This window comes from Mustela nivalis (genome assembly GCF_964662115.1).
Source record: "Mustela nivalis genome assembly, chromosome: 17".
Classification (NCBI taxonomy): domain Eukaryota; kingdom Metazoa; phylum Chordata; class Mammalia; order Carnivora; family Mustelidae; genus Mustela; species Mustela nivalis.
Window position 1 is genome coordinate 37,073,895 of NC_139036.1, and position 25,245 is coordinate 37,099,139.

Sequence of the window (25,245 nt, forward strand, 5' to 3'; positions counted from 1 at the left end):
AGCAAACAGAACAGAACAGAACGCCACCATTGACAAAGCAGGAGGAGCAGAAACTTATTCTAAAGATACCCCAGGCACCTGAAGGGCCCCCTCCCACAGTACTACCACCCAGGGAGGGAGCGGGGAGCAGGGAGGGCTTTCGACTCTCAGAAAGATGAGACCAGAAAGAAAAAAATGAAGAAAGGCCAGCAAAGCGCTTCTCCGCACAGACAGAGCAGCGTGGGGGGCGCTGGGGACAAAGCCGCCAATCTGATGACTGTTTTCTGCCTATTCTCTCTGCTTCCAAAAGCCTGGCAGGACTTGGCCTGCCCCCAGATTCTGGCTTCTCCCCTCCTGGGCCCTCCTCCGCCTGCCGGCAGCTTGCCCGCCCTCTTTAGCTTGGATTCTGGGAGACGCTCTCCTCCTGCCGCCATTCTGAATTGAGTCCCCTGGGGGAGGGGGCAGCCTAGCAAACTGGCTGGCTGCGGGGGGGGCCGGGGGGGTGGGGTTTCAGTGCCTACAGCACCCCGGGGGGAAGGGAGGGCCATCTGTGTGATTGCCTCATCATGTCCTCTTCTCTCCCTGCACCTGCCCCCCACCCCCACCAGCCTCCTTCGGGATGGGAGGCTTTGGGAAGGAATGTGCTCTCTCATGGATCATTCCAGGTCATTGCCAGGTTGAAGTCCCTACAGACCTCTGAGACTGAATTCCAAGAGGCGATTCAAGAGGTCAGGAACCCTAGGGGCAGGGTGCCTTCCTATGTGAGGGTCACTATTCCTTTGGATCAGGCTACAGGTGTCCCAGGTACTGGGAAGCTGCCTTCCCTTTCCTCCACCCCACAGGGCCTTTCCTCTCTCCCACTAACACCTGTTTCCTTGCCTCCACTCCAGGCCTCCTGGGTGCTTCCCTGCAGCACTAAGCCTGGAGAGATGGCAGGGGGCCCTGCCAAACAGAGGGGGTCAAGGGTAGCCAGATAGATCACGAGGTGGGGAGAGGTGGATAGGAGAACCCCAGAAAGCTGAAGACCCGCTTTTAGATGGGACTGGGGGAGAAAAACCTGCAGAGCTATGGAAAGGGACTGGGCTTATGGGGGACACCCCGCCACAGTGAGATCCGCAGAATCCACTGTCAGCTAGAACCTTCCATTCCCTCTCAAGGCCAGGTCAGAAAGCACTGACTATTGAGAGCCCACATCATGTCTGGTGGGCTTCACGGCTAAAAAAGCCACCAAACAGAGGCTTCAGGGATGAGTACTGGACAAAGGGAAGAAGCCGACTATGGCCTAAGGCATATCCTTCCATGGATCCCCTGCCCACCCGCACTATCCCCAAAAGCCCTTCTCCCCTGGATTTGGCACCACACTTCCTCCACCCACTAAGGTCCCACTGCCAACTTGTCTTCTCCCCCATCCTCTTCTTGTCCAGGCTCTTTCTGGCAAATGCCCTCTGTCAACCCCCCCTCCATTCATCCTTCTGCACTAGAAATGCAATCTCAGTGTCCCTACCTTCCAAGTATGTGTTCCAAGGGCTGATCTCAGCTGGTAGGAACCCCCGGCTGCCTCCTGCCAAACCCGAAGCTCAACTTGAGGCCCTGAGGCTGTTCCTTCTCCAACTACCCAGCGGGCAGGAAACACCCCCCCACCTCCCCAGAAGCACGGCACCACATGGCACAGCCCGGCACAGCACGGGGGCACAGTAACCTGTGGGTCGGAGCCGCCCGGGCTGCGGACGGGAGGGAAGGCAGAGGGCTGGCCCCCGGGGCCTGCCAGCTCGTCCATCAGCTTCAGCTCCCCTTCCAGGGAGCCCTGGATCAGCAGGGATATGGTGTCAAACAGCTGTCTGTCCTGGGGAGGACCCGCCCAGGAGGGGAGTCGGAGAATCAGGGGAGCGGGGTTTAGAGGGGCAGCGAGGGCAAGTGTCGCGGTGGCAGGGGATTGACAAAGAGACACGGAGGGAGAAAGAGGAGGAGGTCACACGCACGCACATAAGCACACGCGTGTGCACGCACACCAGCAACAAAGAGACAGGAGAAGGAGGAGGAGGACAGGACAGAGGAGAGAGAGGTGTGTGTGTGTGTGGGGGGGAGAACGGGAGCAGGAGATGAGAAGAGCTCACAGGGAGAGAGGGAGAGGGAAAACGCAGGTAAGGAAAGGATGGAGAGATGGAACCAGGCGGGTTGAAGGGTGGGAAGGAGAGAGGTTCGGTAATTGGGCAAGGGTAAGAAAGAAACAGGAAGGAAACAGAAAACTTAGCCTTGAACCTGAGAGCCGAGAAGGGGAGGCCAACTGGGCTGGAGGTGCGGGGTGTGGACGAGCCCGCACACATGCCCGTGGCTCACTGAGGTGGCCCTGGGCTGCGAGGGTGGGCAGCCGTCGCTGGGGACGGGCGGGGGACCGCTCACCCCTCAGCATCTGGGCAGAAGGGGCAGAAGGATCCAGAGGGGGCCCTGGGGTCTGCCACACTGCCCGCTCCCTGTACACCACCCGCCGAAGCACGGGCCCCCAGTCCCACGCCCCTCTCGGCAGGGGTGGCCATCTGCTCACCGTGGGGTGCTCCAAGGAGAAGCGCGAGGCCTCTCCAGCGTGGGCCGCGGTGTGCGGGGCCCCAGGCTTGGGGCTGTCGGGGCTGTCGGGGCCCTCGACCCCCGGCCAGAGGAAGGGGCTGCCCAGCGGCGAGTGGGGCTGCGGGCTAAGCGTCTTCATCTCCAGCTCCAGCTCGGCCTCCAGCTCGGCCTCCTCTTTGGCCTCCTTGTTGCTTTCCTCCAAGTGCTTCATCAGCACGGCGATCACCACGTTGACCAGCACGAACTGGGCCGTCAGCACGAAGGACACGAAGTAGATGGGGGAGATGACCGTATTATAGCAGGTGGACTCCTGGTCACAGTCCCGGAGGGTGTCCTGTGAGCGTCAAAAGCATTACACACTGTCCTGGGGAAAGGGAGTTCTGGAGGGTTCCTGCATGGAGGAATCCCACACGTTTATTCACAGCCACTCATCTTGCCAAGGAATCTGGGCTCGAGGAGTGGACCTGCCTCCCTGGAGCCAGGGCCAGCCCCGGGAGGGCTCCCACGGCCCGGGGTGCTCACCTTCATGATGCCGTTCCAGTTGTCCCCTGTAGAGACTCGGAAGAGGGTCAGGAAGGCCATGCCAAAGTTCCGGAAGGTGGCATGCCGGCCCAAGCCCTCGCAGGGGTGCGTCTCGTCACACTCTAGAGGAGGAGGGCAGGAGAGAGAGGCTGGAGTTAGTGCGGGAGCCCCTGGGCCTCCAGCCCTGGCTCCTCTGCCCTCCCCACCCGGACTCACCCAGGTCTCCAAAGAGCTCCACACCCAAAGCTGCAAAGATGAAAAATAACAACATGAAGAGAAGTCCCAGGTTCCCCACCTGGAAGAGAGGAAAAGAAATGGGAAAGGTGCCACTGGGTCTCCCAGACAGCTTTCGGAGCTCCCCCACGGTTTGTCCCTTTGGAAAGCACCCCCTTCTCCCCGAGAGGACGCCCTCCCACCCACCCCCGCCTCCAGCTACCTGGGGCAGGGCCTGCATGACTGTGTCCAGCAGCGCCCGCATGCCTACAGCCATCTTCAACAGCTTCAGCACTGCGGAACAGGACAGCGTGGTGAGCACCCCCCCACCCCCAGCTCTACCCCTGCCCTGGGCCCGCCATGACCCCCAACCCTTCCCTTTGGCATAGCCTGGGCCAGGGAGAGAGACCTGTGGGAACACACATGCATGAAGTCCCTGGCCAGCCACAGAGCTGCCCCCCGAGCCCCCCAACCATTTCTGCCTGTGCAGGGGTGGGGTGGGGTGGGCAAGCAGCCAGGCACCAACCTCGGGCAATGCGTAGCACCCTCATGATGCGGATGATGGTGGGATTGATGGGCAGTGAGGCATTGACCTCGATTTCCTCCAGCGTGATGCCCATGATGGACAGCAGCACGATGGCTAGGTCCAGCTGGTTCCACCTGGAAAGCCCAGCACACAGCTCCCTGAGTGGGGGAGGGGCGCGGTAGAGGAGGGGGCAGTTGTGGCAGCACAAGGGACTACAGAACGGAGGGTGGAGGTCAGCCAGTCCTCCCTCTCCTCCCTGCAGAGAAGGCATGGCTTGACTCCAGTCACCAAGGCCCAGGTCTTCCAAGGCTTCTACTTTTCATTTGTAGTCACTCCATTTTTTTTTTTTTTTTAATGTGGCACTTCTTTGCTGTTTCCCGGGTGCCGAGCACTGTTTTAAGGGCTTTACAAACAGGAACTCACAATCTTTACAATATTATTTCTCCTTTTATAGATAAGGAAACCAACACACAGAAAAGTTAAGGAACTTACCCAAGGTCATCAGCTTCTAAGTGGTGGAACCAGGATCTTAATCTGGTCCAGGCAGTCTGGCTCCAGGCTCTGTGCTCTTAAGCCCCAATCTGGGCCACATCGATTTCCAGCTGCCTGCGTCCCCCAGGCCCTGGATGCCCCCCAACTCCCCCTTGCCATCAGCCCTCGGTGGGTCCTGGAGTGGAGGCTGAACCTCAGGGGTCCGGAAAGCTTTCCATGTATTTCCCTGGGAGACATGTTCCCCCACTCCCTGCTCACCCCACCCCTCTCTGTTACCTGTCTTGGAAGAACCGACGGAAGCCAAAGGCCACGAGTTTAAAAACTGACTCCAAAACAAAGATGACGGTGAAGATATAGTTGCAGATCTTCAAGGCTTCATCCAGGATCTGGCAGGGAGGGAGGGGGGGCATCTATGCAGGGTTTCCTAAGGCCCAGGGAGGATGTCTGCCCCTCCCCCTTCATCACACTCCCAGATCTGGGAGACAGGTGAGTCTAAGGGGACCTTTCTTTTCTGTCCCTGCCATGATGGTCGACCGTTGGCCACCACACCAGGATAGAAGAGGGTCTTCACACATGATCCAGGCTTTGTGTTAAAGGGTCTCTCTCCTTGAGGGACGGGGAGCAGACCACATGAGAATGTGTTGGAAGGCACAGAAGGCTAGAGCCTGGAAAAGGGCCTTGTGCATTACTAATTCAACATCCCCATTTTACAGATGGGGAGCCTGAGGGCTGGAGGACCACTGACAGTGGCCAATCTCGGGAGTGGCAAGATCGTTGGTGAGTTGGGAGCTGGACATTCACTAGAATCGAAACACTGAAAGGGCAGACACTGGTCTTCACTGGTCTGCCTTCTTTACCCTCAAAGGGAAAAGAAACCCCTGGCGGGCACTCAATAAATATTTGTTGGGTGAAGAAGTCAGCTCTTCCACTTCCTGGCTGTGGGACCTTGGTCCAGTCGTGGAAGCTCTCTGAGCCTCAGTGTCCTTATCCATAGAGCCAAGACAGTACCCGCTTCCAAGAGTCGAGGCAAGGTGTACAAAAGGAACTCATGTTGGGGGCCGAGGACTTGCCTGAGGCACCCCTGCGGAGGGGCTTGGCCTCCCCCTGCAGTCCCACGGCTGGACCCAGGGCCCGGAGGCCCGGTCACTCACTCCTACCTGGGGCTGCTGGTAGTGCTCCATGGCCATGGTGACCACGTTCAGCCCAATGACACCCGTGATGAAGAGGTCCAGGTAATGGCTGGTGCACAAGTGGTGGACGAGGAGCCGGAAGCGGGAGTAGTCTGAGTAGTAGGGTTTGCACTGGGCCTCTGGGGGCAGGGGGAGAGCAGAGCAGCCATCGGGCCCCTGCCCATGGTGCCCCCGCCACCCAAGTCCCTCACAGCCGCCAGCCTCTAACGCCACAGCTGCAACATTCCAGTGTCCTCCGCATCCTCACCCTCCACACACTGCCTTTCTCGGGGGGGCGGGACTGGGGGGCTCCCTCGGCGTCTGCCCTCCAAGCATTTGTTCTACGGGCTACAGTGGGGTGCAGAAGGGCTCAGGACATGCAGAGCTCCCCGCCCACATTAGACACCAGGTGAGCCCCGTCCCCAAGGCAGCCTCCAAAATCCACCAGCCCCTCAGAAAGCCCTGACTTGGTGTTCCGCAGTAAGGCCAGATCAATAAGATGGAAAACAGCCGGTCTTATCAGGCTCAGAGGCAGAGGCAGAGGCAGAGGCAAAGGCCCTCGCTCCTTCACCATGCGCAGCCCCTCGGGGGGAGCAGAGCGGATTACACAGAGCTGGGATTTGGGGATAACACCGGAGATTGAAAATCGGACATCTTCTTGGCTGGCCGCATGGACCCACCCGGAGGGCCTCGGAGGGGCCCTCATGGTGGGGGGGCGGTGCAGAGAGGCGGCCACAGGGCTCTGCGCTTCCCAGATTCATCTGGGGTGAGGGGTTCCACCTGAAGGACTCACCCAGTTTCTAATGAGGCCATGCCCCGCCTGCTCCTGGGGGTCAGGGCGGCGTCACACTACAGGCTGGGCTGGAAGCACTGTCTGAGATCTGTCAGAGGCGTATTTCCCTTGTAATTAGTGAACCACTTAGTTATAAGATCATGGTGCCAGAAGGTTGGCCGGCTAAGCAGGCAGAATGAATCTGGGGGCAGGAGATGGCAGGGGGCCCCTCCTCCAGGTGCTGAGCAAAGGCCAGGCCAAGTTGGGGAGGGATGTCAAGTGGAGGCGGTTGACAGATGGGTCAAAGAAAGAAGAGGCTCCCCACGGGGAGGCTTGGGGCAGCCTCAGGTCCCAGACAGCCCTTCCCCCTCTAAAACTCTAGGGCAGAAGCCAGCCAGCAAGGGCTGCCGCCTCTGAGGCCCGTGCCAGGCAGGGCTGGCTGGCTCAGGGGCAGCAGGAAGCTTGGGGTCCAGGCCAGCTCAGATATAAATGTCCTTCCCCATGCAGAGGACGATGGAACAAAGAGGTAAACTGAGGCAGGGAGTGACCTGGCGGGGAGCCCCCACCAAAGGCCAAAGGAAGAAGAGCACCCAAGAGCTCCATGGGCCATCTCACCGGATGCCACTCTCCAGCATCGGCCTTGAGGTGTGGATAACCAAGAGGCGGAAAGTCCCGAATGTTCTGGTGCCCCAAACAGTGCATGAGGCCATCGATTTTGTTTTCAGAGATGGGCCAGCCAGCTCTGGCTTCGTTAGCTCAGAGGGCCCTCTGCTCCCTAGGGCGGGGGCAGGTCGAGAGGCGCGGGATGGGGGACAACATGAGGCCACGGGTCATCCACACTGCGATTGTGGAGGTGGACCAGGTGAGCCAGGCCTCTTCCTTCCTTCCTTCAGTACCCACGAGAACCAGAGGGCGCTAGCCGCCCTGCGTTGCCTTAGCAGCTGGAACACTGTCTCAGCATTAATCTCCGTAAGTGCCGGGAGCACCCGATCCCATTATGCTAAAATATGAATGGAGAATTAACTAAAATGTTTGAATACAATTAGGTTAGAAAAAGTGGCTCCTTATTAGCCCCGTTATTAGCTGAGATAATGCAGAGGAAGAGGTGGGGAGAGTCTCCCCTCTCCCTTGTTCCCCTAGTCTGACAGCATAGGCAGCCCCAGGTCAGACAGAGCTGAGGCAGACAGGATTAGCCTGGGACCTTCCTCCAGGCAGCCCGGAGGAAAGCGGGCAACAGGGCTGAGGCGGGACCTCTTGCTCAGTGACAGGTGCCGGGCCCTTGAGGTCTGCCCCTCCAGGCCTGGCCCCCACCCCAGATCAGCAGGTGCCGAGGCTGCCCGAAATCCCCCTTCAGAGCACAGGTCCAGAGAGTCCCAGGGCCAGTCTGATCAGCACTCCCTTGACCAGCCCCTCAGTTTTACAGAGGGAGAGAACAAGGTCCTGCACAAGGGAGCTGTCCATACACTGAGAGGCCATGACAGAGCCAGGACCCGAACTCCCAGCCCACACCTCCCGCCAGGTGCCTGGTGGGTTTAGACACAAAGCCTTATGGCCTTGCCCCAGAGGGGCCCTTCAGAGAATTCGCCCAAAGGCTCTCACTGTTAAAGTTTGGATGATGCCACCTGCCGTGGCTCCCCAGCCCTGGGTTCTACAAGCAAGCACCTAAGCTCAGAGAAGTAGAGACCTCCCAGAGTAGCATTACGCAGGTCTGGGACTCCAAGGGCTCTGGCTGTAGCCCATCTCCCTGCCCCCCACCAGTATAAGCTGCCTTGGAGAACTGGCGGAGCTGGTGAGTAGCAGTGGAAGGGCACCCCCAGGACTGCCCAGCCCCCAGCCAGGGGCAGGAGCCAGGACAGGATGGACGCAGCACGGCTGTGAGTGAGGGCAGCAGGTGTGGGGGGGTTAGTAGAGCCCAAGGCACAGCCGGGGCAGAGGGTTTGCAAAGAAGAGTGACAGGCAGGAGGCAGAAGGCAGGGGTCACTCCCAGGGACGCTGGCCCTGATGGCAGAGGCCACACCTTCAGCTGCCGTAGCCAGGCCTGATCCCAGTGAGTGGAAATAGGTGCCACAGGTGGCTGACAGGAGTGCCCCTGATTGGCTGGTGACCCCAGTCCCTCCCTTCGTGCCCAGAGGCTGGGCTGGACCTAGGTGTCCTATCAGGCCCATTCCCCTGATAATCAGTGAGTCTTTCCTTCTGCCTTTCCCCAGGGTCTGGCTGGCCCCCTCCTCTGGGAGCGGCACAGAGTGGGAATAGAGCTGGCTGGGGGGTGTGGTGCCCGGGGTTGGCGGGGGAGGGGGGTTCCTTTCTAGCTGCCCCAGATTAGAGTGTGTGACTTTGTACCCATCACACAGCTGGGTAGACCATGCGTCGCCATCGCCATCCCCTGGCAATGGGTTGGAAATGCAGATGATCTGTCCTCCCCTAGAGCAGCCCCTGGGAATTTCTAGGGCGGGGCTCAGGTATCTGTGTTTTAATCTGTTCTTCGGGTGATGGCTTATGTGCCCAGCAGTTTGAAAAGCTCTACTAGAGACCACACAACCCCAGGTTTGGGAAAGAGGGCTTTGGGCTGGTCTGAGACCCTGAGAGGGGTCTCTGAGTCTTCATCACTGGCTGGAAAGGTAATAAGACACACCCTTGTCATCAGGGGACGGGCCTGTAAGTGCCAACGGGAGCATGGTGGAATGTGCCCAGAATGGGGGTGCAGCGTGCGGGTAACACAGATGCGGGGCATTGATTGGGTGTCTTGGGAGGAGACCTTAGGGCCAAGAAAGCCTGAGTGCATTCATTCCCGGTGGAGAAGTCTCTGAGGGCCAGCCCTATGCCAGGGTGGTATTGGGGAAAATGTGTACTTGTGGGTGTTCAGTCTGCAGACCAGGTGACCCCATAAGGGAAGAGCTGAGGCTACTTCCTCCTTCCATCCCCTCCCCCCAACACATCAGGAATTGGCAGTACAGCCTGACACAGAGACGTGGGACCCAGGCAATCCAGACACGAACCTGCCAGAGCCTCCCAGACCCTCAGACATGTACACAGTTGCTCAATGCCAAACACCAGAACCTGGCACCAAGGGGACGGGAGACATCAATCCTCAGGGATGGCCTCCCAAATTGAGGCTCAGGGGTTCCCTGAGCCCCCATAGATCAGGCAGCCCAACATCTAGAGGGCAACATCTGCCAGAATCTGGCTTATGGGGGAATGCAGAATAGTGGGGAAAGGCGCAGCCCAGTGGTCCCCAGCCTGAAGTCCCAAGTCCTCTGCAGCCCAAGAAGGCAGTTGAATGGGGGTCCTTACGTCCTTATGTTTCAATATTTCTAAGAGCTCAAAAGAAATCAGACCTAGGCCTACATTAAGACCCCACAGACTGATCTAATGGCAGAAGGGTCCTCCTTTGCTATCATTCCGGGTGAAACCTTCCACAGCACAGAGCTCTGGGTAGCAATTAGATGTGCCTTTGATTAGCAAAAGCAGTGAAAAAAGTCATTACGGAGGTGCGCCTAACTTCAAAAGCAGGCTCTTAGAACGTGGGTTCTGCTGGAGGAGGTGATAAAGGGTGCCTTTGGGGATGAACAGATTGGGAACCACTGGGCGAAGACAGGGTAGAACGAGGCCCCGCAGCCCTGTCACAGGCTCCCTGAGCCTCTGACCACCTGCATGGTGCCTGGGAGCCGTGTCGGGGCAGCGTTGGGGCAGCAGCGGCCTAAGGACCGGGGCAGGACAAGCAGGACCAGAGCCTTCCCCGGGACACGGCTCTCAAAGACAAGGACCCAACTCACCCCTGACCAGATCCCTGGCTTTTTTGGGAGGTGGAGGGGAGACGCTGGCGGCTAACTGAGGCCGCGATTCCCAATCCTGCTGTTTGTAGCGATGACGTGGTCACCGCGATTACTTGACTATTAACGAATCTGTTCAATTATTCATTGTTACATTTTAAAAACAAATCCTTTCCCTCTCTGCTCCTTTCCTCCTGCTTGCTTGGATCAAAGTCTCCCCATCAGACAAAAGGAGATAGGCGAGATTTGCAGCTCTAATAATCGAACGGTGTGACCCGGGGGGGGGGGGGGGGGGAGGAGCAGGAGTGGGAACGGGCAGCAGGGGGCAGGGCAGCTGGGCCCTTGGAAGCCCTGCAAGGAGGAGGGTCCCCTCCCGGAGGTGTGGGAGGAAGGAGCGTGCAAGACCCTCACCTCCCGGTCCGGCGTAGCACAGGCCTAGAGGATGACTGACGCAGAGCCCGGTGCCCCAGGGACCCTCCGTCCCTCACCCCAAGAGGACGGAATCAATGAGCCAAGGATGAGGGAGCAAAGAGGACCTCGCGGCACGCGTGAGGCAGGCCTGGGGGCAGGTAGGGCCTGACTGCCCCCGGGCCTCGCCCTGGAACCCACAACCCCAGACGCAGTACCTGGCGCCGCGCTGGAGTTGCTGCCGGAAGCAATTACATCGTCCAGCATTAGATCTAAAAGAACGAAACACGACATCGGTCACTGGCCGGACCAGGCGGCCTGGGCGGGGCCCCCCTTTAATCAGCGCGCTCCCCCTTGCCTCCAGCCCTCACTCGGCCTATGAACGGGGTGCCCCGAGCCACTAGCACAGGTGGCTGGTCCTAAGCATTTGTCAGGCCCCAAACTCTGGCCCCAGAGCATTTGAGGGAGGTGAGTCACTAGGCCTGCTCCTCAGGGTCACAGGGGCGGGGGAAACAGAGGTATGGGGAGGGGCAGGCCGCCCGTCATCAGAACAGATGTCCACTCCTACCCGCACCTCAGCCGGGGCAGCACCTGAGAGAGCTCCAGACCCCAGAAGGGGAGCCAGCTGGTCAGGCAGGGCCAGAAGCGCCTCCTGCCAAAAGAGTTCCATCTGGAGAGGCCCTGCTGCTGAGAAGGCAGACGGCAAGGAGGGGTGGGGCGGAGCAGGGGTGGGAGCGTGGCTGCGGGGGGTGGTGCCCCTGCGCAGCTTCAGACCTCCATGGGGATAGCCCAGGTGGGGCCCCTACCCCAGAGTTGAGCAGGGGGCGTGGGGCACGGACGTTGAGGATGTGGGGCATTGAGGATGTGGGACGTGGAGAACTGCACCACCCACCCCTGCCCAGAGGCCAGTATCTCCTCGCCATTGCCATGGGTCCTCCCATCCAACAGGGAGCTCTGGCCTGGTCCCTCCATCACCCAGCCCCGCCCCCTTCCCAACCCCTCCCCTCGCTCCACGTGCTCTAGGTGCCCCCCACCGGTAGCAGGAAATGGGCCAGGGGCAGAGCGGAGGGAGGGCCACAGCAGCCCCCAACCCCTTTGTTGGTACTCACATTTCAACAAACCAAAGGGAAAACTCAGAGCACTGCACACATCTTACTGGCGTGAGGACGAAGGTTTATGACAGGGTGGAGGGAAGGGAACCCCGCAGACCAAACAGAGACAGCACAGAAAGTCTTAGAGAAACCCACACAGAAAGATACTCAGTGAGACGTGGGTTGTGACTGAGACAGAGTCACAGAGATTACTGAGTACGAGACAGGGACCCTGAAGACAGGGAGACAGGTGCACACACCCCTGAGAAACAAAGGGGCCCCCGCGCCTGTTCCTTCTCTCGCATCCTTCCTGGAATCTGTGTCTTTTCCCTTAGTGTCGGCCCACCCCTGGTGTAAAAGCATGAGCAGGGACGGGAAAGGGCCTCCTCCAACCAACACCGAGAGATGCTGGGGATCCCAGGTGAGGGAGCTGAGGGTTCTAAGGCCAGAGAGTCATGAGCTCAGAGTTCCTATAACCTCACACCTGCCCTGAGAGATTTCCATGCCCCCCAACCCCTGGCTTGGCAAAAAAAAAAGGACAGCCAGGAAGAAGCTAGGGGCTTTTGCTGGAGATAGGGAGAGAGAGTGAGTCTGGGGTTCTCTCACGCATCGTCCATTTGTAAGTTCTGCTGAGGTCTTGCTCAGCAACTACAGACCCTAGGCAGGCACGGGTTCAAGGTGCTTGCTCCCCAAACCTGGGGCAGGTGAGTCTGGCACCTTGGCCAGTCCCTGGGTGTCTGGACGCAGGCAGGCCCTAAAGCAGCAGGATTCTCAATCCCATGAGGCTCCTCTGCGAGGTGAGCTGGGAGGGGTCGTGCATCACCTTCTGCCCGGCATCCTCTGAGAAGTGTGATGCTGAGACCCGGGGAGCCCCACAGGGTGGGGGTCGCTCCCCCTCCCCCATGGGGCTGGACTAGTCTGCTTCATGCGTGCTCTAAAGGCTGACATGCTCTTGAGGGGAAAGGAGGTGAGGAGGGGGGGTGGGAGTGCCTTCTCCCGGTCCCCCCGCCCTCCCCAGCCCCTGGTCCCCTGCAGTCACAAGGCCAAGGTCAAGCACGACTCAGAGAGATGTGGAAAGACTACCGACCAGCCATCTGCTTCTCCTTACTCCTTCTCTTTTTCTCCAGTCTCCGTAGACGCTTCTCCTCCCGCCGCCGAGCCTCCTCCTCCTCCTGGTGCTGCCGGCACTTGTGGAAGTTCTCCACCACCACGCCCACAAACATGTTCAGGACAAAGAAGGCCACAATGAGCAGGAACGAGATGAAGTACAGCAGCATCCAAGGGTTGTGGTTCATGACGGGCTGGTGGGGATCAGGAAGGACAGGTGGAGGCATCAGCCCGAGGAGGCATCAGACCTGGCTGCCTCGGGTAATTCCCCACAGCCTGGGCTCATTAAGATGTGCTCTGCAGACTTGGTTAGCTACAGGGCCCCAGTGGGAGATCTACATGAGTGATGTGGCTTTGGTGTTAAGCAGGAGGGAGTGGCGGGGACTGTGGCAAAGGAGAGGTGTAGGTATTCTATCAAAAGGGGCAGCTGCTTCCTTGTTCCAGTAACTCCTGCACTGAAGGAATTCAAGCCTTACGTTCCCAGATCCTTAGACGAATCCTGAGCGGGCCCAATTCTGGATTTGAATGTGAAATCCAGTAATGTTTAGATGTTTGCCGCTATTCAAAAAAGTGTAAACATGTTGCAATCCAACAAAACATGCCAGGATTTGGCCTGCAGGCTACCAGTCAAAAAGCCTCTGCTGTAAAGGGTGATGCCTCCTTGACGGCATTCTGTCAATTAGCCTCCCTCTTTCTGTCCAGGGCCCACACCCCATCATGCCTAGAGTGGCCTGAACCCAAAGGTGAATCCTGCCTACCGTGGCCCTACCTGCTGGTCCACACCCACGGCATCCAGCCCGTCGTACATGATGTCCACCCAGCCATCCTTCGAGGCCAGCACGAACAGGGACATCAGAGCCTTGGGGGAGGGGAGGAAGGAGACACCATCTGAAACCTAGGCTGTGTGGTCAAGCGACCCACCACCTGTCCCCAGAGCACCTCCTGGCAGCAGCTCAGGGGACCCTCGCCTTTCAAAGGTCAGGCTTGAGTCATACTGTGGGCCCCTCGAGAACTCTCTGTCCCAGAGCTTTATGGCTGGTGTGAAGCCAGAGGAGCCCCAGGAGATGATCAAGGCCTTTGACCTTGGCCAGGTGGAGGAAGGGACACCAGAGCCCTGGAAATCCAGGAAGCAAAACCAGGCCGGGTCTGGGAAGCAAACCAGCAAAAGTAAATGAGCAATTTCGTTTTCTACGTGGCTCTATATTTGCGAACGTGGACGAGAAAGGGTTGCCTCGACAGTATAAATGTGTCCTGCCCCAGGCTAAGCAGACGCATCCATCGTCTCGTTGTGCCCTTCCCACGAGCTTCCATGGAAATGCCAGGATGACCCACACATCCGCCAACGAGGCGGGGGCCCTGCCAAGTCAGCTGTCCCGCGCGTCGTGATGCATGGACTCGGGTGGTCTCTGGACGCCTGCGACCGCCACCCCCACCCCCACCTCGGAGCATGGAGCTCACCTGGCCGAGGTTGTCGAAGTTGTACTTGTGCCGGACCCACCGGTAACTGGCCTCAGCACAGTCGGATTTGTTGGTGATGTTCCTGGTGTCCTCACCTTGGCATACGAAGAACTTCCCTTTGAAGAGCTAGACACACACACACACACACACACACACACACACACACACACACACACACCAGGAGGCAGAGCTGAGTGAGCTGTGGCCACAGGAAGCCCTGAACTCCCCAGCCCTATCCTTCCCACACAAGCCCTAGGGCCTGGGAGCTCCAGCACACCCTGACTGAGGACCCCGTGTGCGGGCGAGTCAGGGGAACACCGACAGGAACTCCCCTGCAGGCACCCCTTCCTCTGGGCTCCTGGGAGCTGAGACCCTAGAGGAGAGAAGGTCAGTGGGGCAGGTGCTGGGGAGGAAGGAACTGTCACTGGTTTTCTGTGAAAGGTGAAGCCATTGGCTCTCCGGGTGGGGTCCCTGGACCAGCAGCATTGGCATCATCTGGGAACATGCTAGAAATGCAAACTCTTGGGCCCACCCCACCCCCACTCTGGGGGAGGGGCCAAATGACATGGTTTAATGGTGTGGCAGGCCAGGGATTATCGATTCCACTTTACAGATGAGGAAAACGGAGGCTCAGGGAAGTAAATTCACACTTAACTAAGGATGAATAACCAGTAGGTGGCAGAAAGGGGCCTCGAATTCAGGTATTTCTTTTTTTTTTTTTTTTAAGATTTTATTTATTTATTTGACAGACAGAGATTACAAGTAGGCAGAGAGGCAGGCAGAGAGAGAGGAGGAAGCAGGCTCCCTGCTGAGCAGAGAGCCCAATGTGGGGCTTGATCCCAGGACCCTGGAATCATGACCTGAGCTGAAGGAAGAGGCTTTAACCCACTGAGCCACCCAGGTACCCCGGATTCAGGTATTTCTGATGGGAACGCTCCCCCTCCTTTCATAACACACCAGGCTATAACTGTGGGTGGGGAAGGGAATAGGGGGCCGGGAGGACCAGGAGGCCTCGGCAACCCACTGAGGATGGACCAAAGTCTACTGGAAAAGCCCAGGACTGGGCTCCCAATGGCTCCCTCTGCTCATTCAAGCCATTTGGACGTGAGGAAGGGGAAGGGGTGCTGACTATGCCAAGAAGCTCCACACAGGTATGGCAAATGTACCCCAGCCTGGTCCCTGCGGCTGGAGAATTCTAGCAAACCAGGAACAGCCCTCTGCCCTGGGCAAAGAGGACACTCCAGGAAGCCAACGGACAGGCATGGGAGGGGCAGTAGCCACCCAGGAGCTACCCCGCCGCCCAGACAGCGGGCCGTCTGCCCTGAAGCCGAAACAGCTGCAGCCAGGGGGTTCTGGAAGGCTGGGGCGAGGGGCTCCCCGGGCGCCTGCTGAGACCTGCAGGCAGCTCCTGATCTTTTTTTCCCTCCCAAACCAGTTTCCTCCCTGGGCCAGAGGCCCAGTTTCCCCAGCAGCCCCCATTTCCTGCCTCGTCTGGGGTCTGCACCCTCCTGCCCGCCAGCTTGCCGCTAACCTGGCCCAGCTGTCTGGGCCCTGGATCCCCAGCTCTGGCCTGCAGCCCGCTCAGCTCGAGCAGGGAGGGAGGGGAAGGGATCCCGGAGCAGACGGGGCCGGGGCCGCTTCTGTCCTCCAGCGCGCAGTGTGGGAGGGGGGCAGGAAGAACAGTCTGCAGCCGCCACGGGTCAGCAGCCTCTCTGAGGCCCTTGTCCCCTTTGGGAACCTCTTCTAGGCTCCGAGTTTTCTGCAAAACGCCCAGGAGGTAAAGGGGACTGAGGCCTAGGGTCTCAAGGGAAGTGTCCCTGCTTATTCCTTTCTGGAATCAAGACAGCAGCAGCAGCTGGAGCCTCAGCATCCAAGGCCCAAGAGGAAAGCCACAAGTCAGGTTTTCACTCCCACCCGGCCCCCAGGCCCCCACAAACCTGCACCCCCAGGATGCCAAAAATGATGAAGAAGGCACAACAGATGACCACGATGTTGCCGATGGGTTTCAGGGAGGACATCAGCGTTTCCACTACCAGCTTCAGACCCTGGGCCCGGCTGATGACCCTGGGGAGGGACAGAGGGGAAAAAGAGGGCTTCTCTCAGCTCGGAAGCTCCCTGGTCCCTTGCCCTGCCGCCCTCACCACCCATCTGGGCTCACTGGTTCCCATCCTGGACTCTGGCTTTCTGGGCTCCCCGTGCAGGATACTCCCACCCCAATCTCTCCAAATCTCACCCCTACCTCCCCCACCACCCTCCTCCACTCCCAGATGTCAAAGTATGATCTGGTGGGCTGGGGTGGGAAATCAGCTTGAGAGAGGTGGACCCAGGGATGCAGTGTGTTGTGGGGATAGGGAGGCTGACCTATAGGAGGCATAGAGGGTGCAGGCAAGGAGGGGGTGGTGGTGGGAGGTGGTTGGCACTAGTCAGCTGGTATTGTCCTCATCCATGGAAAGTCCTGACATGGGAGTGGGCAGTGGGGTGGAGGGTGATTTTGGGACAGCAGATTCTCCTCTAGCAGGATTAGCTGGTGGGTGGTCCCTGAGAGGTGTGTGGGGGTAGGGAGAGGAGTCTGTCACCTCCCCAGGGAGGACGGTCACTCCCCCCGACTCCCAACAGTGACACCCAAGGGAGAGCTTCAGCTAAAGGCTAGGAGGGCCCTGCCTGCGGCCTCTTATATTGGGGCCTGCCCAAGGCCGGGGCATGGCAGCCTCGAGCAGACTGTCCTGTGGGGACAGTGACGGTGGGAGCATGCTCAAGGAGGGAAACCCCTGGGGCCACGGTTCAAGCCAAGCGATGCCAGGGTTCCCTGTGGGGGTCGCGGTCAGGAAGCAGGGGCTCGTGGGGATCTTGCTCTACTGCTGGCTTGTTGGAGCTGTCCCTAAGGAGGGCGCTCGGCCGGGGACGCACCTGAGTGGGCGCAGGGTTCGCAGCAGCCGTAGGACCCTCAACATGCCCAGGATCTTGGTGCCGCTGTCGGAGACCATGGACACCAGGATGTCGATGATGGAGATGAGCACCAGCAGCCCGTCGAGAACGTTCCAGCTGCTACGCAGGTACGCCTGCTCCCCGAAGCACCAGCCCAGCGCTACCACCTGGGGACGCCCGCGGCATCACTGTTGCCGCCGCCTCCCTTAAGTCCCCAGCTCTGTCCTCCTATTGGGATCAATCTCTCCAACCCCTTTCACCCCAGAAACCAGAGAGCCCCAAAGTAACACCGACCCCCTATTACCTTCACGGTCATCTCTGCCAGAAAGACTGCAGTAAAGATGTAATTGGAAAGGGTCAGGAAGATGCGTTCCTGCAAGAGACAGCAGGCACGTGTCACCCACTAGGACCCCCCTTCCGTAAGCCAGGACTGCCCTGCAGACAGAAGCCAGGAACCGCCTCCAACATTTGACTCAGGAAAGTGACCCCCACCTTCCCTAACAAGGCAGGCGACCTCCTGTCCCCAGACCTCTCTGTCTCTCACACACATAGCCAGTGCCAGGCCCCCTGACTCGCAGCTCTGTGGACAGTCTGAACAGTGCTGCTTCCTGCCCCCCAAATGCCCTGGAGGGAGAAACATTCCCCCAACCAGTGCTGTCATCCGAGTCCTGTATTTCGGAAACCCTCAGAACTGGAGCAGGGTTTACCTTGATCTCTGACCCCCCTCCTCCTACTCTCCTCCCTTCTCCCCGCACTTGCTTTCCCGCTGTGTGGCCCAGAAATGGAGCCACAGGGCCAGCAAGGAGCTTGACTACAGCCTGGACCTCTGTTGGCAACGTATTTATGGAGGCATGGGTGGGGGCAGGGCAGGAAAGAAGGTGACCCGGTCCCCTGAAGTCTGCAGGCAGAGTCCATCCCTCGGTGGCCAGGAGAGGGGTGGGGAGGACTGGAGACGCAGCAGACAGAGTGTGAGTGTCAAAGAGAGAAACGGGGGAAGGGAAAGAGAGATGCGGGTTAGCGGCAGAGCCAGAGATAGAGGGGCCAAGGGGGAGATGGGGGGTGAGATATGATGACAGAGGCAGAGGGCCCTGCAGCAAGGCCTGGGGCAGGTGGCAGACACAGGGGCTGTGTGACCAGCCACCCTTGCTCCAACCCACAAAAGCTCCAGTGCTATGGGTCCCTTCCCCCACCTATTACCAGGCTGGCCCTCCACTCAAAAAGGTTCCTCCATCCCCACCCTGACCCAGCTGGAGCCTACCCTCTGGAGACTAGAAGCCCAGGAACCCAGAAATCTGAAGGGCCGTGTGGGGGCACAGTGAGGAGGGGTGGGGGGTCACTCTGGGCAAGTGGGGCAAGACGCCGTAAGGGGCAAACACGGTCTGGGGTAGGGGCCTATGATGCCCGGCTGGGGAGACACAGTGCTTAGAACCAGCTGCGCCTGAAAACCTACTTGTTTGTGACCTGGCAGGACCAAGAGGAGCAAAGTGCACCCCCCTCTCCCCAACTCTCCATGGCCTGTGGGGTAGGCCAAGCAGGACGTCTCCCCCAATCAGCACAGAAGTCAAAGGTGAAACCCAGACCCTCTGCAAGGGAGCAGGGGAAGCAAGACCACTCAGCCCTAGTGGGGCTTCTCTTGCTGTTTGCATCACTCCAACACTCGCTGACCCACACCTGGGCCCCCCAGGTCTCTGGATCCTGAGCACGTGCTGTCTGCAAATAGCCAGGAGGCAATGGGGCTCACTTTTCACCCAGGTAAGGAGAAGGGCACACCCCCCCCCCCCCAAAGCTGGGCTGCTACAGAACAGTAGGGAAACAGAGGCAGAGGCAGGAGATGGACACGGGAGGCAGCCCAGGTTGCCAGGTGTCAGGGAGAACTACAGGAGACTCCTGGCTCCCTCCCTCCACGTCTGTCTGGGCCTCCTGGCCCGCCCTGCTGGCTCTCTGAGCGCTAACCCAGGAGGGGACCGGCACCAAGCAGGCACTCCACAGCCCCCGGGTTTAGTCTTTGGTGACTCACAGCACTGTGGGGGTCGATCTTGGGACGCTCCATGGCAATGGTGATGCAGTTGAGGAAGATGATGACAAGAACCACATGGTCGAACATCTTGTGGGTGATGATTCGGTGACATAGGAGGCGGAACCTGCTGGAAGACAGGCAAATGCTAGGCAGGAGGTGAGCAAGATGACGGTAAGTGGCCTCGCCCTGCAGCCCTTCCCCCTCCTGGGCCCTCCCAGCCCGGGACCCCTCTCTCACTAGCCCCTAGGTCAGAGGACACTTCTGGCATCCCCGAGACGGGGTCACGGGCTCACCCCCCAGGAGGAGAGGTCAGGGACCCCTTGCTCACCTTGACTGAGGAGGGAAGATGTATGCTGACCAGGAGTCTCGCTCACGGCAGCAGGCAGGCAGCCGGGCTCGGATCCAGACTCTTATCCGCTCCCCTCTGCTCTGTTAGAAGGATCACGGGACTTGTGTGCATGACCAGGCCCCCAAGCTCCCCGAGCCTGCCCTGCTCGTCAGCAGTTCCGCGGCGCTCGCTGGCTGTCCAGCCTCTGCCATCCTTCTCTTCCTTTATTCCTAAGACCCCCATCTTCCTCTCAGCTCCCTCTCATCCCCTGAGCATCGCTCACTTTGGTAATCTCCCCCCTCTTCCCCCGCACCCGGTCTCCCAGCCTCTCTGCTCTTATCCTCTCTGTCCCCAGCCCGGCCCCACCTGCCTGGCCTCCTTTTTTCCTTCCCCATGGGGCTTGGAAGCCGTATCAATTATCAAACATTGTCCCCATCACAGCTGTCTGTTCAAAGACACACCTGGGACCAGGAGACACTGGCCCCTTCTCCTCATGGGCTAACCCTGAGGTCCTAGGTCCCTGTGCCCCACCCCTGGAGTCAGAGACGGTGGCGAGGGGCCCAAGGAGGGGTGAATGGGTTAGGGCGGGTGTGAAGTCAAGGCTGGTGATGAGGTCAAGATGGGAGAGGAGGATGGGGAGGGCATGGGTTTGGAGAGATGAGTGATGGGTATTTCTGAGTCACAGGGGGAGGGCCATGAAAGATTCATACGCATCTGCCCAAAACCATCCATATCCACCAGCCCCGCAGATGACGAGGATCTGGGGCTCGGTGGGGCGGGCGTCGGGAGGGAAGGGGCTGCTTGGTGCTCAGCTTCAGAGCTGGCCCCCCTTGAGATCCCTGGGGCATGAGAGGGTATGACAGCAACTCCCTGAATTCCACAGAACGGGGACAGGCTTGTCTAGCTCCCCTCGCTCAATGTCAGGGGTGAGAGGTCACTGTGCCCAGGGGGGGCTCACCAGGTTGCCCTCGTCATCGCCATCATCCCCGTCCAGTGGGGGGTCGTCGGGCCGCAGGGCCCGGGCCAGGCGCCCCGAGGCCGACTTGCCATTGCAGTCCTGGTGCTCAGAGGCTGAGCTGCGGCCGCTGGCTGTGCGATGCAGCGCGGGCACCCGCAGCGTGTCCGGCAGGTCAAAGGAGTTCTTGGCCTCCCGCTCCAGGGACCCCCCATGGCGCCGGTCACTGCCCGCCGGGCTGGTCCTCTCCTCTTCAGAGCTCTCCTCTTCATCCTGGCTCTCTCGGCCCTCTCCCGACAACAGGGACCTCCGCTCCCCGCTCGGGCTCCTCCGCTTCAGGCTGGGGGCGCGGCCCAAGCTGTTCCGGCTGGAGCGCCTGCTGGTCCAGCTGCTGGCTGCACTCCAGGGGCTGTGTGGAGAGCTGCGGGCACTCGGCTGGTGGGTGGGGGGGTCAAGTAGAGGGTGGTCACCACCAAGACCTCCCAGCCCTGCACCCCCTCCCATGCGCGCGGTCTCCTGAGAGCCTCCCTGGCATCACAGCAGGTATCGAAGTGTAAAGAAGAGCCCTGGTTTCATATTACTTAGTTCAACTAGCTGTGTGACCTTTGGCAAGTTATTAAGCCTCTCTGTGCCTCCGTTCCTCATCTGTACATGAGATATGACACTGAGACCTATTCCTTATTTAGCTGACTGGCAGTATAAAGAGATGGCAGGAGCATGGGCCCTGACGTCCGCTCCTGGATGAAAGGGCTGGGTGTCACCGGCTCACAGGACGCAGGGCGTCCCACAAATCAGTTTGGCCACCTGAGACTAAGATTGCCTCTCTAAAATGGGGATAATGAAGATACCTCCATCATTGGCTTGCGATGAGGATTCAATGCATTTAGAATGTTTATGAGCTGTGTCTTAGAACAGTGCCTGGTCCAGGGCGCCTGGCTGGCTCAGTCGTTAAGCATCTGCCTTTGGCTCAGGTCATGACCCCAGGGTCTTGGGATCAAGTCCCGCATCGGGCTCCCTGCTTAGCAGGAAACTTGCTTTTCCCTCTCTCACTCCCCGTGCTTGTATTTCTTCTCTCACTGTCTTTCTCTGTCAAATAAATAAATTAAATCTTAAAAAAATAAGAACAGTGCCTGGTCCAGAGTCAGTGGGGTTTGCTATTCTTACGATGGGATATTAAGAAGATAAGGACCACCCTCCCCTTCCAAAACAGAACTCAGAGGCTGAGTCTCACACAAGGTCACTGAGTTAAGGGACTGAAGAGTAGGATTAGAACATGGCTCTTCTGCCCCCGAGACCAGAGCTCTACTTGTCTGCTTTACCAGCCCTACTGACCTCCCTGGGGGTTGTCCAGCCTGGGGCTCAGAGGCCATGCCCTCAGGCCCATCTGCTTCCCTCCTCTGTTCCCTCCTGACGTCTGCGCATCTCCCACTTCCCAGCATCCACAGGCACCCCGTACCGGTGACTTCATCTCGTGGGCTGCCCCAGGCTCAGCAGACCCGCTGCTGCTGGTGCGGCGGGAGGCGGGGCCCGGCACCTCTGCCAGGCCGGTGCTCGAACTCTTGGGGAGTGACATGGGTGTGGCAGCCGTGTGGATGATAAGAGGGGGCAGCAGGTTCCTCCGCAGCTCTGGGGGATCCCCCAGGGACACCACTGCTGGGGGAGAGAGGGTGAGACCTGAGACCACCCGAGGCCTGGCCAGGGCCGGGGACGGCTCCCCCAGGAGAAATACTCACAGGCCAAGCGCTTCTTCCTGTCCCCATTGCCATCCAAGCTGGGTGAGAAGAAATCAGGCTCCGACTCAGACTTGGTGGCGTCTCCCTAGGGTGGGGGAGCAGTGGGCCGTTAGGGCCGCAGCCGGGCAGAACTTAGTGGGAGGGACTCAGGTCTCCCTATCTCCACACGCACACACCACATACAGGCTACGGGAACCAGCAACCACGGCACGAGACATGCACTGGCACAGGCCAGACCACGCAGGTATGGGGCCCAGAGCTCCCCAGGGCCCCCAACCCCCCTGCCTCCCACCAGCCACACCTCAGAGAAGGCCACGGCTCATCCCAGAGCCCGCGACACAACCAGCCTGGCTGGGACTGGCTCCAGGAAGGGCTGAGGGGAGAAGGGAGAGTGAGCCGGCAGGTGGGTGCAGAGGCCAGAGGGAGCTGGGGACCTAAGTGAAATGGTCACTAGAGCCTAAATTCCAATTTGAGCCTCTGCTTTCCTTCCATGGCTGCCCTATCCCGGGCCTCAGACCTGAGGACCCGAGAAGGCGATTGAAAGACCCCCAGACAGAGCAGCTCAGCCCAAGGAGGCCACTGCAGACCCTCTGCTTCGTCCCCTTGTCTTCCCCAAGACCCCACCCCTTCCCCTGGCCCCATTTGTACCTCCGTCCCTGTCTCTGGGGCAGTTTTTCCTTCTTAGCAGGTCAGTAGGTTCCCTCGTAATTACGCACTTCTCCTTAAGAAGTTATTAAGAAATACTTGATTGCTACTTGTGATAAGGACATAAATATTGCGTAATTGGCATCTCAGGGGATCATTTTCATTAACTTGGTTTACATCCCTAACGAGGCCTCTAATTATCGAGCGGGATCTCTGGGGGGCTGCTCGGGATACACAGCACCGTGGGGTCCCGCGGGGATCCTGGCTCCAGACCGCAGTTCCCGCGCCTGTGCAGGAAACTGGTGGAGCAAAGGCTCGGCATGGGCGCCAGAACGTGTCCGGGAACACCTGCCGGGCCTTCCAGGCGGTCAGGGGGCCAGAGACTAGGAAGTGGATTTAAAATTCTGGTACCTTCCAGCAAGAAGCACCTCCACCCTCACATCCTCCAAAGACTTGTCCTGAGCTGAGGCAGCTTGTGGGGGTCTCCAATAGGGGCTCAAGTCAGGGGGGAGAGGAGAGAGATGGGGGAACACGGTCTGCGGCCACGGATCCCGAGTCCACAGAGACCCAAGGACGTGGACTCCTTGGGGGCCTCAAGCGTAGGCACACACACGCGGTGTCCCCCACACGTGCACACAGACGATTCTAAGTCCCTTCCTTCTCCCGCCCCTCCACCGGTCCAGCAGGGGACGGGAACGGTGCCCTTTGCAGGTCGATGGGGGCAGAGGCAAAGAGACTCCTCCTCTCAATGTCCACTCAGGGAGGGGGGCGGGGGGAAGGGACTTAAAATCGAAGCAAACCTCACGACACCAATGACCACCACAGCTACCACAGTTGCACAGCAGCTGAGCGTGAACACGACCACAGAGACGCGGAGGCAGAGTGGAGGGGGCACAGGGCACGGGGAAGGGGGGCATGCCGACTCGTGATCGCGTACCTACCCCCTGGGAGTCGACAGGCAGCTGAATACAGCTTAACTGTCCACTCGCATCTTCCCGTTTGCTGATTTCCTACAGGGAGACGGGGAGGCAGGGGACGGGCGCTGGTCACAGGCGCTCAGGCTTTCAGACATCAGCAGTGTCGAAAGAGGATGAAGAAAAGGGTGGTGCAAACCAGGCGGGGGTGGGAGGGGGACGAGACACCATGGGTAGGGGAGGAGGAGAAAGGGGACAGAAAGGCCTTCGAGAATTCAACCACAGGCCCTCGGGCCAGAATGAATCTGAAGGGTGAGGGCAGAGGCCAGGAGGATGGGGGAAAGGGCAGGGAAGGAGACTGAGCCCCCCGATAATCCTAATAACGACAGCTACCACTCACTGAGGGCATGTCAGCCCTCCCGAAACTACCTTATTAATGCCACCAGCTAGCCTCTCACAAGACGGGAAAGGAGTACCACCAATGTCCCCTTAGGGACAACACCTGAGGTTTGGAGAAGCTAAGACAACTGCCCCAAGGCACGCAGAGAGTAAGAGGTACATCTGGGCCTCACACCTGAGTCTCCAGCTAGCCTTTCGCTGCCCCCTCCACTGGCAGGGGGCTTGGGGAATGGGCAGACAGGCTGGGAAGGAGGAGGGGACGGAGGCAGAGGCTGGGAGGAGGCTGAAGGCTGGTTGTTGGAACGGGCTTCCCCACTCCCACACGCCCAGCCTGTGTCCCTCCAAATCAGACCAGGTCCAGCTGCTCCCACTGGGATAGGATGTGACAAGTAACACTGGGATGACAGCTATGATGTTGTTTAATATCAATTAATGGCCTCACACAGGGCCTGCCGCCTGTTCATTTAATTAAGTGTGTGGATGATGAATATACAGGCATTCAGGGCACTGCCCCCCACAAGTCAGGCAATCATCAGCAGAGCCAGCCCAGCCCCCTGGGGCTCCTCCCTCTTACCTCTTAGCCAGGTGGCAAGGCCAACCGGGGGCTATCCTTGAGCCCTCCTGCTAGCGATGCCCCCACAAAACGGGGGCAGCCACTTCCTCCACCGAGGTGGGTTGCCTCATTTGTAAAAAAGCCGACCATCACAATAGCAAAAAAGCAGCCTCTCCTGCCAAATTGTGGGGCTGCCTCAAAGTGCCATGTGCAACCCCCTGAAACTCATACACGAGAGGGCAGGTGTTTCTGGAGGCATCCACGTCACTGGCATTGAGTGACTGGGCCTTTCCTTCCCCATCGAGGTGCTGGCCTGCCGCATGCAGGATAGCGGGCCGGTGGGCCAGCCCCTCCTGTGGGTACCCCAGCACCATGCCACTGCTTCCCCCAACCCCCAGAGGAGGGTGGATCTGGGCCTCCTTTCTCCATCCCACTCCAGACCTGAAGCACCAAGCCCTGAGTGGGACCCTCCCCTACAGACATCTGTGCTTGGCTGGTTTAGGAGGCTGTGGCCCCAGGCCCGACCCTGCCTACCTCAGGCTGGGATAGCGACAGGCTCCAAACAGGGCCAGAATGACCTGCCTGCATCCCCAGCAGCACTTTCACTGCTGCCTAGCAACCAGGCAGGCCCCTGGCTCCTCAGCACTCCATTTAACAAGGTGTTTGCTGAAAGGGGTGGTGGTGGGGAGGGGGCTGTCTGCTCTGGG

At 59.3% G+C, this 25,245-nt stretch overlaps 1 protein-coding gene across 27 annotated transcripts in view; it reads right to left on the bottom strand.

Moving 5' to 3' along the window:
- CACNA1G (calcium voltage-gated channel subunit alpha1 G) overlaps positions 1 to 25,245 on the bottom strand; it is a 54,445-nt gene that overhangs the window by 4,962 nt on the left and 24,238 nt on the right. For 2 of the 27 annotated variants that reach the window (XM_082704642.1, XM_082704643.1), the window contains exons 13-33: positions 23,614 to 23,682; positions 22,028 to 22,112; positions 21,751 to 21,944; positions 20,298 to 20,729; positions 19,340 to 19,440; positions 19,012 to 19,135; positions 17,299 to 17,367; positions 16,977 to 17,161; positions 16,007 to 16,133; positions 14,070 to 14,195; positions 13,381 to 13,470; positions 12,613 to 12,805; positions 10,632 to 10,685; positions 5,452 to 5,603; positions 4,571 to 4,680; positions 3,803 to 3,936; positions 3,500 to 3,570; positions 3,280 to 3,358; positions 3,064 to 3,185; positions 2,522 to 2,875; positions 1,679 to 1,822 (exon numbers count right to left, since the gene is read on the bottom strand). In XM_082704642.1, the coding sequence (XP_082560768.1) occupies positions 1,679 to 1,822; positions 2,522 to 2,875; positions 3,064 to 3,185; positions 3,280 to 3,358; positions 3,500 to 3,570; positions 3,803 to 3,936; positions 4,571 to 4,680; positions 5,452 to 5,603; positions 10,632 to 10,685; positions 12,613 to 12,805; positions 13,381 to 13,470; positions 14,070 to 14,195; positions 16,007 to 16,133; positions 16,977 to 17,161; positions 17,299 to 17,367; positions 19,012 to 19,135; positions 19,340 to 19,440; positions 20,298 to 20,729; positions 21,751 to 21,944; positions 22,028 to 22,112; positions 23,614 to 23,682 (3,015 nt within the window). Of the gene's footprint in view, positions 1 to 1,678; positions 1,823 to 2,521; positions 2,876 to 3,063; positions 3,186 to 3,279; positions 3,359 to 3,499; positions 3,571 to 3,802; positions 3,937 to 4,570; positions 4,681 to 5,451; positions 5,604 to 10,631; positions 10,686 to 12,591; positions 12,806 to 13,380; positions 13,471 to 14,069; positions 14,196 to 16,006; positions 16,134 to 16,976; positions 17,162 to 17,298; positions 17,368 to 19,011; positions 19,136 to 19,339; positions 19,441 to 20,297; positions 20,730 to 21,750; positions 21,948 to 22,027; positions 22,113 to 23,613; positions 23,683 to 25,245 lie in introns of all 27 variants that reach the window. The other 25 variants (XM_082704656.1, XM_082704632.1, XM_082704645.1 and 22 more) reach the window with 18 other exon arrangements.